General features: G+C 37.7%; 1 gene segment (V, D, J or C); it reads left to right on the top strand.

Annotated features, from left to right (window-relative positions):
* Positions 1-272: 272 nt before the first annotated feature.
* LOC134760063 (T cell receptor alpha variable 12-3-like) lies at positions 273-1,160 on the top strand. The segment is given in 2 exon segments: positions 273-430; positions 643-1,160. Coding segments are annotated over 2 exon segments (351 nt in total).
* Positions 1,161-11,733: the final 10,573 nt, after the last annotated feature.

The following is an 11,733-nucleotide window of genomic DNA, read 5'->3' on the forward strand; positions in this document are numbered from 1 at the left end:
TCATATTTTCACTTTTAACAGTTCACATAACACAGGTCTGTAGTTGGAATACATCTTTGATCATTTTCATGAGTCCTCAAGATGGCAGTATCTTCTCAGGGACCTTAAGGCAAGCCCTCATGTGCTCCTGTGGTGGGGAGGGGAGGGGGGCTGCATGTGCACTTGCAAGTGCACACACACACACATGAATAAGAGCAAGACAGAGGGAGAGATGAGGGAGGAGCTTAGTGATGGAGCAGAGGTGTTAAAAAGAACATCCTTTTTCTAATTGGTAGGACAGATTTCTTTTATGATTCCTACAGCAGAAAAATGAGAAATATTTGTTATTTTTTTTTCGTGTTTAAGGTTTGAATCCTCGGTGAACCAGGGCAGAAAAGAATGATGAAATCCTTGAGAGTTTTACTGATGATCCTGTGGCTTCAGTTAAGCTGTGAGTTTTGGGCATCTCTGTAGAAACATAATGTATATTGTTTGCAATTGTTGTGTATTCTAGGCCTGTGGGTAGAAACATGAGTGGTTTTTTCTCTAACAAAGGGAGACTGGGGAGAGTGGGGGGCCCATGAAAAGATGATTTAAATTCTGGGGACTAAGTGTCCCCTACCAAATCTGTCGTCTCTGTCTGACCACTGTCTTTTTTCACAGGGGTTTGGTGCCAGCAGAAGGAGGTGGAGCAGAATCCTGGACCACTCAGTGTTCCAGAGGGAGCCATTGCCTCTCTCAACTGCACTTACAGCAACAGTGCTTTTCAATACTTCATGTGGTACAGACAGTATTCCAGAAAAGGCCCTGAGTTGCTGATATACATATACTCCAGTGGTAACAAACAAGATGGAAGGTTTACAGCACAGGTTGATACATCCGGCAAGTATATGTCCTTGTTCATCAGAGACTCACAGCCCAGTGATTCAGCCACCTACCTCTGTGCGATGAGTGCACAGTGATCCCCAGACACCTGCAGTCTGTACCCAAACCTGCTGGGCCCCAGGAATGCCTGATGTAGAGCTTAGACTGCAAGGCAATGAAGTTCTGTTTGCTCTCTAGATGCAAATGAAAACTAAGAGCAGTAGTATTGAAGGTTTGATTAATTTGGGACATATTTTCATAATTCTGAAAATTATTGAGACCCCAAAGGAAAATAAAAGACACCATTTGGTCTACTTGAAATATTTTCTAGTCTTTTCTTTCCACTTTAGTTTTGAAATTTCTTTTTTGCTGGACTTGGTGGCTCATGTCTGTAATCCCAAAACTTTAGAGGATCACTTAAGCCCAAGAGTTTGAGACTAGCCTGGGCAACATAGGGAGACCTTGTCTCAAAAAAAGAAAAAAAATCGCCAAGAGTAGGTGACATGCACCTGTAGTCCCAGCAACTTGGGAGGGAAGAGGTGGGAGGATTTCTTGAGTCAGAGAGGTGGAGGCTGCAGTGAGCTGTGATCACAGGACTGCACTCCAGCCTGGACAACGGAGTGATACCCTGTCTCAAAAAACAAAAACAAAACACAAAACAACAACAAAAAACAAATAAAATATTTTTATTGAGGTGTTATTGACATACAAAAAGGTGCACATATTCACTTTATACAGACAATATAATCATGCCATAAACATATGCATCATTTCTAAAAATTTGCTTCTTCCCTTGTTTCTTTTTATTAAGTTATTATTGCTATACAAAAAGGTACATTTATTAAATCTATGCTCAGTCTACTTTTATGCCACATCTTTACTTTATGAGATTGGTTTTATGATTCTTTTTATCAAAGACAAGAAAATATTTCCATACAATAACAGATATGCTCTCATGGTTCCTAAGACATTTTGCTCTTTCCCCAAGGCATTTGATAGACATTGCTTTAGGAATGAAACAGCAAAGCAGAAATGCAAACAGAGGAAAAATCATAAGCAGACTACTTTGAAAATCCCGTAAGTCATAAATTTTTTTAGTTATAGAACCCTAACTCCATCTCCAGCCTCAACTACAACATCACTCCTGAGTTATATAAGGGTACACCTGATGGATACCTGGAAGAACTAGAGCGAAAGGATGAGAACTGGTTAAAAAAAGCCTAATTAGTTGCACAAACCATAAAACGTAAAGTATAATAATAATTAAAAAAAAAGAAAAAAAAAAAAGAATTAGAGAGGGTCTATGTTGCCATTTTGGGGTAAAGTTTTAATCAAATTCAAACCTCCCAGCTTGAGCCTGATGGGACAGTTTTTTGATTCCTATGTACTTGAGTGTGGCCTGGAGATGGGAGGGAGCACTGGCTGTAGTTATAAAGTGCCTCATCTCCTCAGCAGGGCATGACAGCACAGAAGGACTTAAAATTTTTTTGAGAAGGGTCTCTAAGTATCTTAAAGAGATCCAGACACCAAGGGCCTTTGTTATGATGAGTAAAGACCTGTATGAATAAGATACCAAAGACCATATGGAATTGAGAATGCTTTAGGAAATGTTTGTCTGGAGAGTTGGAAACACTAAACGTCATATGAATATCTCCATCCCCTGACTACAAGGCACTACAGATTTGCCCTGCAGTGTATGTCAAGTATGGGGAAAGTATTTGTGGCCGATAAAATAAGGCCTTTTAGTAGATATTACTTTGAATTACAGGCAAAACATTTGAGAATCATATTTACTGTAAAAATGAAGTTGTGGTCTGATAGGCATGACATTATTTAAGTAGCCAGAAGGTGGGAAAAGCTTGGAAATGAAGAATAAAGATTTCTGTCCAGTTTTATTGACAGTCACTGATGAAAATGATGAAGCCAAGTCAGAATTTGCTGCAACTTCTTACTCCGCAGAAATGAAGACTCTGAACAAATATTTCCCAGTCATGGAAGAAAGATTTAAAAAGCAATGAGGAAGAGCAAACAGTTGTGCTGGAATCAAGGTACTTAAATTTTTGTTCCACTTGTATGATTTGCCTTCTGGCATCATGGCACTCTGGAAAGAACTCAGGCTGTGGTGCTGGTTTGAACATCGATTATGTTACTTATGGCCTTTTTCATATTAAGCTATACTATTATATATATTTCAGGACTGGTTTTAGGATTCAGTGAGATAAAATATTGTCTTGGGATGAGTTCCTTAAAAGCAGAGACTACATTTGGAATTCTCTCTCTGTAATTTATTTGGGAAACCAGGTTGAGACGGGGGAAAGGCTAAGCATGGACATGGTCCAGCAGAGGTCTTGATCCAGCCTCACCTCATGGGGAGCTCTGGAGCTTGAACTGTATCACAGGGTTGATTCCTCCCACCCTGAGGCAAGGAGGCCAGACTGCTCGGACCTATTGTGGGTAAGAATAAAGTCATCATTGGTTGTGGTGTTTCTTGGGGTAGAGGTATATGCTACTGGACAATGGTGACTCTCATTGGCTAAGGTCGATTTTCTAGGGAAAGAGGCAACTGTGAGCCAAGAGTAGCCAACATTCACAGTAGCTGGGGATGGCTACACTGTCCTAGGAAAGGGGATCTAGCTTGGGGACCAGTAGTGTTCATTATTAACATGGAATTTGCCTGGTATGTGGGTAGCATTTGACAAATAATAGACTTTGAGCAGAATAAATGATATCAGAGATTGAAGATCAACTTACTGAAATAAGGTATGAAGACAAGATTAGAGAAAAAAAGAATGAAAAGGAACGAACAATGTCTCCAAGATACATGAGACTATGTGAAAAGACCAAACCTACATTTGATTGGTGTACCTGAAAGCGACAGGGAAAACAGAACCAAGTTGGAAAACACACTTTAGGATATTATTCAGGAGAACGTCCCCAACCTAGCAAGATAGGCCAATATTCAAATTTAGGAAATACAGAGAACACCATTAAGATACTCCTCAAGAAGAGCAACCCCAAGACACATAATCGTCAGGTTCTCCAAGATTGAAATGAAGGAAAAAATGTTAAGGGCAGCGAAACAGAAAGGTCAGGTTACCTACAAAGGGAAGCCCATCAGACTAACAGTGGATCTCTCTGCAGAAACCCTAAAAGCCAGAAGATAGTGAGGGCCAATATTCAACATTCATAATGAAAAGAATTTTCGACACAGAATTTCACATCCAGCCAAACTAAGCTTCATAAGTGAAGGAGAAATAAAATCCTTTACACAGAAGTAAATGCTGACGGATTTTGTCACCACCAGGCCTGCCTTGCAAGAGCTTCTGGAGGAAGCATTAAATATGGAAAGGAAAACTGGTACCAACCACTGCAAAAACACGCCAAAATATAAAGACCAATGACACTATGAAGAAACTGCATCAACTAATGTGCAAAATAACCACCTAGCATCATGATGACAGGATCAAATTCACACATAACAATATTAACCTTAAGTGTAAATGGGCTAAATGCCCCAAGTAAGAGTCACAGACTGGCAAATTGGATAGAGTCAAGACCCATCGGTGTGCTGTATTCAGCAGACCCATCTCATGTACAAAGACACACATAGGCTCAAAATAAAGGGATGAAGGAATATTTACCAAGCAAATGGAAATATTTTTTAAAAAGCAGGGGTTGCAATCCTAGTTTCTGATAAAACAGACTTTAAACCAACAAAGATCAAAAAAGACAAAGAAGGGCATTACATAATGATAAAGGGATCAATGCAACAGGAAGAGCTAACTATCCTAAATATATATGCAACCAATACAGGAGCACCCAGATTCATAAAGCAAGTTCTTAGAGACCTACAAAGAGAATTAGACTCCCACACAATAATAGTAGCGACTTTAACACCCCACTGTCAATATTAGACAGACCAAAAAGACAGAAAATTAACAAGTATATTAAGGACTTGAACTCAGCTCTGGACCAAGTGGACCTAACAGACATTTACAGAACTCTCCACCCCACATCAAGATAATATACATTCTTCTCAGCACCACATAGCATGTATTCTAAAATCAACCACATAATGGGAAGTAAACCACTCCTCAGCAAATGCAAAAGAACAGAAATCATAACAGTCTTTCAGGCCACAGTGCAATCAAATTAGAGCTCAGGATTAAGAAACTCACTCAAAACCACACAACTACATGGAAATTGAACAACCTGCTCCTGAATGACTACTGGGTAAATAACAAAATTAAGGCAAAAATAAATAAGTTCTTTGAAACCAATTAGAACAAGGAGACAATATACCAGAATCTCTGGGACACAGCTAAAACAGTGGTGAGAGGGAAATTTATAGCAGTAAATGCCCACATCAGAAAGTGGGAAAGATCTAAAATCGACACTCTAACATCACAATTAAAATAACTAGAGAAGCAAGAGCAAACAAATTCAAAAGCTAGCAGAAGACAAGAAATAACTAAGATCAGAGCAGAACTGAAGGAGATAGAGACCCAAAAAACCCTTCAAAAAAAATCAATATCATTAAAATGGCCATAGTGCCCAAAGTGATTTAAAGATTCAATGCTATTCCGTCAAGTTCCCAGTGACTTTCTTCACTGAATTAGAAAAAACTACTTTAAATTTCATACAGAACCAAAAAAGAGCCTGTACAGCCAAGACAATCCTAAGCAAAAAGAATGAAGCTGGAGGCATCATGCTACCTGACTTCAGACTATACTACAAGGCTACAGTAACCAAAACAGCATGGTACTGGTACCAAAACAGATATATAGACCAATAGAACAGAACAGAGACCTCAGAAAGAACACCACACATCTACAACCATTTGGTTTTTGACAAAGCTGACAAAAACAAGCAATAGGAAAAGGGGAAAGAATTCCCTATTTAATAAATAATATTGGGAAAACTAGCTAGCCATATGCAGAAAACAGAAACTGGACCCCTTCCTTATACCTTATATAAAAACTAACTCAAGATGAATTACAGACTAAAATGTAAAACCCCAAACCATAAAACCTCTAGCAGAATGCTTAGGCAATACCATTCAGGACATAGGCATTGGCAAAGTTTTCATGACTAAAACACTAAAAGCAATTGCAACAAAAGCCAAAATTGACAAATGGGATCTAATAAAACTAAAGAGCTTCTGCACAGCAAAAGAAACTATCATCAGAATGAACAGGCAACCTACAGAATGGGAGAAAATTTTTTGCAATCTATCCATCTGTCAAAGGGTTAATATCCAGAATCTACAAGGAACTTAAACAAATTTACAAGGAAAAAAACCAAACAACCCCATCAAAAAGTGGGAAAAGGATATGGACACTTCTCAAAAGAAGACATTTATGTGACCAAAAAACATATTTAAAAAAGCTCATCATTACTGGTCATTAGAGAAATGCAAATCAAAACCACAATGAGATACCATCTCATGCCAGTTAGAATGGTGGTTATTAAAAAGCCAGGAAACAACAGATGCCAGTGAGGATGTAGAGAAATAGGAACACTTTTACACAGTTGGTGAGAGTGTAAATTAGTTCAACCATTGTGGAAGACAGTGTGGTGATTCCTCAAGGATCTAGAACCAGAAATACCATTTGATCCAGTGAACCCATTACTGGGTATATACTCAAAGGATTATAAATCATTCTACTATAAAGACACATGCACATGTATGTTTATTGAAGCACTATTAATAATAGCAATAGCCTACCCTAGTAAAGTTTAATATTTTGAATGAAATATATTATGTTGTCTTACATTTGAAAAGAAAATCTACAGGCAGAATCAAGGAATAGATCAGAAGTGCAAAAGAGAACTGATTTCAGGCTGGCATGAGTGAACAGAGTACACACAAAGGAGGGAGTTTGTTTTGGCCTTTGAAAAGAATTCTTGTTGGCTGGATTCTTATTTCACCTGAGATTTTTTTCTTTATTTGATTTTTTCAATTTTAGGATCCAATGCTCTCTATGCTAAAATAAGTTGGGTGAAGAAGGTTTCTCATTCAAGAATTTCATCTTAGAGTTGACCGCTGTGGTTCAATACACCCTGTCTCCCACCTGCAGGGGACTGCTGCTTGCCTAGCTCTGTTGAGTGTCACTGTCAACCTATCCTAAGTCTTCTATACCTCCCATTTTCTTGGTCATCTCATTTCTTGTCTGCTGGTTGCACTCCTCCCAGCTTTACTGAGTTCACGTAGGCTTACTTTTCTTTCTGTATCTTTAATTCTTCCCATAATTACTTATTTATATGTTATATTTTATTACTTTCATTATTCTGCTCAAATTTCTCCCTAAATGGACTTCTGTTGATGTTCTTTTTAAGGTGAGATACCATAATTTGTCATAATGTATCAGTCTATTCTGAGCGTTGATAATTCAAATGGGACTTTTCTCTAAGTTTTTTCTCCTAGCCTTACAAACATCAAACTTGATTTGAAACCAAGAAGTCTTTTTCACACTTTCTGCTCCACAAAGGAAATTATTACCTATTAGTTTGCATTGATTAATTAGCTAATGACACATGATCCAGTCTGATTTTAAGTATGAGTCTCTAGTCATTTTTTTTTTCCTTTAGCACCTAATAAAAGAGAAATCTCTTCCATTCACTCTAATGCTCATGTGAATCCACTAGCACAGGGCCACACAAAGCTTAGCTAAACCTGAGGCAATTGATCTTCTCCCCTCTCCTTGATGAGTGGCTCTAAAAAATAACATAGAGCATCTTAATGGTATTCCAAAATCTGGAATATTGCCTTCTGTGACTAATTTCTCAGTGAAGTAAATTACTTTTCTAGTTTTACATAACTCCAATTTCTTGTGTATTTTTTGAGGGGAAAACATTTTTATTTTCTAATTTTTAAATTTTATTTCTTTCAACTTTTATTTTAGAATCAGGAGTACATGTGCAGGTTTGTAACAAAGGCATACTGCATGATGCTGAAGTTTGGACTATGAATGCATTGTCACTCAGGTTGTGAGCATAGTTCCTAATAGTTTTCAGTCCTTTTCTCCTTCCCTCTCTTCCCACTCTAGTAGTACCCAGTGTCTGTTGTTACTGTCTTTATTTTCATGTGTAGCTAGTGTTTAGCTCCCACCTATAAGTGAGAACATGCAGTATTTAGTTTTCTGCTTCTGCATTAATTCCTTTCGGATAATGGCCTCTAGCTGCATACTTGTTGCCGCAAAGGACAGGATTTCATTTTTCTATGGTTGCATAGAAGTCCATGGTGTATATGTACCACATTTTCTTCATCCAATCCACCACTGATTGGCACCTGAGTTGATTCCATTTCTTTGCTATGGTGAATAATGCTGTTGAATGTACGGGTGAATGTGTCTTTTTGGTAGAAAATTTTATTTGCCTTTGGGTATATACCCAGTAATGGGATTGCTGGGTTGAATGTTAGCTCTGTTTTAAGTTCTTTGAGAAATCTCAAAACTAATCTCCACAGTGGCTGGACTAATTTATATTTCCACCAACAGTATGTAAGTGTTCCCTTTTCTACACAGCCTAGCCAACATCTATTATTCTTTGAGTTTTTAACAAAAGCCATTCTGATTGGTGTGAGATGGTATCTCATTGTGGGTTTAATTTACATTTCTCTGATGTTAAGTGATGATATAAGCATTTTTTCATGTTCATTGGCTGTATGTATGTCTTCTTTTAAGAAGTCTCTGTTCATGTCCTTTGCCTACATTTTAATGGAGTTGCTTTTTGCTTGTTGATTTGTTGAAGTTACTTTTGTTTCTTTCTTTTTTGGAAAGACAGGGTCTCACTCTGTTGCCCAGACTGGAGTGCAGTAGCATGATCCTAGCTTACTCTATCCTTAAACTCCTGGGCTCAAGGGATCCTCCTGCTTTAGCCTACTGAGTAGCTGGGACTACAGGCACATGCCACTATGCCCAGGTGATTTTTTTCTTTTCCTTCCTTCCTTCCTTCCTTCTTTCTCTCTCTCTTTTTTTGAGTCAGATTCTTGCTATGTTGCCCGGGCTGGTCTTGAACTGCTGGCTTCAAGCAATCGTCCAGCTTCAGCACACAAAGTGTGGGGATTACAGTTATGAGCCACCGCACCCAGCCAGTTACTTATAGATTCTGGATATAAGACTTTTGTCAGATACATAGTTTGCAAATAATTTCACCCATTCTGTAGGTTGTTTGTTTACTATATTGATAGTTTATTTTCCTTTGCACAAACTCTATGTAGGTCACACTTTTCAAGTTTTGTTTTGGTTGCAATTGCTTTTCAGGACTTAACCATAAATTCTTTGCCAACACCGATGGCAAAAGGGTATTTTTCTGTTTTTTTTTCCCCTAAGATTTTTATAGTTTTGGGTATTACAATTAAGTCTTTAATCCATCTGGAATTGATTTTTGTGTATAGTGACGGGTTAGGGTCCAGCTTCATTCTTCTGCATGTGGCTAGCCAGTTATCCCCAGCACCATTTATTGACTAGAGAGTTTTTGCCGATTTCTTATTTTTGTTGACTTTGTCAAAGATCAGATGGTTGTAGGTGTGTTACTTTATTTCAGAAATTTGCTATTGTGTTCCATTGGTTTATGTGTCCATTTTTGTACCAGTACTATGCTGTTTTGGTTACTGTAGCCTTGTAGTGTAGTTTGAAGTTGGGTAGTGTGATGCCTCCGGCTTTGTGCTTGTTGCTTAGATTGCTTTCACTATTTAGGCTCTTTTGGTTCCATATGAATTTTAGAATAGTTTTTTTCCTAATTCTGTGAAAAATGGCATTAGTAGTTTGATAGGAATAGCGTTGAATCTGTAAATTGCTATGAGCATTATGGACATTTCAGTGATATTGATTCTCCTAATCCAGGGTATGCAATGTTTTTCCTTTTTTGTGTGCCATCTCTGATTTCTCAACAGTGTTTTGTAGTTGTCTTTGTAGAGATCTTTCACATCCTTGGTTAGCTGTATTCCTAGGTATCTATTCTTTTTGTGTCTATTGCAAATGTAATTTTGTTCTTTAGTTGGCTGTCAGCTTGAACATTATTGGTGTATAGAAATGCTGCTGATTTTTGCAAATTGGTATTGCATCCTGAAACTTCACTGAAATCTTTTATCAAGTCTAGGAGACGTTTGGCAGAACCTTGAGGGTTTTTCTAGGTATCAAATCAGACTGTCAGCAAAGACGGATAATTTGACTGCTTCTTTCCCTATTTGGGTACATTTTATTTTTTTCTCTTTCTTGAGAGCTCTGGCTAGGACTTCCAATACTATACTGAATAGGAATACTGAGAGAAGACATTATTTTCTTGTTCCAGTTGTCAAGGGGAATGGTTCCAGCTTTTTCCCATTGAGTATGATGGCTGTTTTTCATAGGCGGCTCTTATTATTTTGTGGTATATTCCTTCGATGCTTGGTTTGTTGAGGGTTTTTATCATAAAGCGATGTCGGACTTTATTGAAAGCTGACTCTGCATCTATTGACATGATCATATGGTTTTGCTTTTCATTATGTTTCTGTGGTGAATCACATTTATTGATTTGTCTATGTTGAACCAACCTTGCATCCCAGGAATGAAGCCTACTTGACCTTGAATTAACTTTTGGATGTACTGCTGGATTCAGTTTGCTAGTATTTTTGTTGAGGATTTTTACATTTAAGTTTGTCAGGGATATTGACTGATATTTTCTTTTTCATTGTGTCTCTGCTGAATTTTGGTATCAGAATGATGCTGACATCATTGAATGAGTTAGGAAGGAACCCTCCTCCTCAATGTTTTGGGAATAGCTTCAGTAGGATTGGTACCAGTTCTTCTTTGTACAACTGGCTGAATTCTGTTGTGAATCCATCCAGTCCAGGGGTTATTTTTGGTTGGCAGGTTTTAAAAAATTATTATTACTGACTCATTTCCAGAACTCATTATTGGTCTGTTCAGGTTTTCAGTTTCTTCTTGGTTGAATATGTAGAGGTTATTTCTTTCCAGGAATTTATTCGTTTTCTCCAGGTTTTCTAATTTTTATGAATAGTGGTGTTCCTAGTATTCTCTTAGGGTCTTTTGTATTTCTGTGGGATCAATTGTAACATCTCCTTTGTCATTTCTGATTGTGTTTATTTGGATCTTCTCTCTTATTTTCTTCATAAACCTACCTAGTGGTGTATCAATCTTGTTTATTTTTCCAGAAAAACAACTTTTGGTTTTACTGATCCTTTGTATGGATTTTCAAGGCTCAATTTTGTTCAGTTCTTTTCTGATTTTGTTTATTTATTTTCTTCTGCTAGCTTTGAGCTTCATTTGTTCTTCTTTTTCTAGTTCCTCTAATTGTGATGCTAGACTGTTCACTTGAGATCTTTCTAATTTCTTGATGTAGGTATTTAGCAGTATAAACTTCCCTATTAACAGCTTTAGCTGCAAACCAAAGATTCTGGAATTTTGTCTTTATGTTTTCATTAATTTCTGCTCTACTTTATTGTTTATCCAAAAGTCATTCAGGAGCAAGTTGTTTAATTTCGGTGTAATTGTGCGGTTTTGAGAGATCTTTTTGGTAATGACTTCTATTTTTATTACACTGTAGTCCAAGAGTATGCTTGGTATGATTTTGGTATTTTTGAATTTATTGAGAATTTTTTTATGGCTGCAATTTCTCATGTATTTTGAGATTAATACCATGTCCTATACAGAAGGTGACATCATCACAGATTCAGGAGGAAAGAAACACTTTCTGTTGAAGTTTTGATATCATGTCTGAAATGAGAAGGAAACAGCTTGCTCCCTTGGATCCGTGGTTCCGCCTGTGGCCTCCAGAGGGCGACGTTGCACTAAGGAGACATCTGTTTTCATCGCAGACCATCCTCATCCCCTGAGCCTCCTCCCTGCCCTGGCTGATGTAGCTCACTGATGTCTGTGTAGGTAGGGA

This window comes from Pongo abelii, chromosome 15 (genome assembly GCF_028885655.2).
Source record: "Pongo abelii isolate AG06213 chromosome 15, NHGRI_mPonAbe1-v2.0_pri, whole genome shotgun sequence".
Taxonomy (NCBI): Eukaryota; Metazoa; Chordata; class Mammalia; order Primates; family Hominidae; genus Pongo; species Pongo abelii.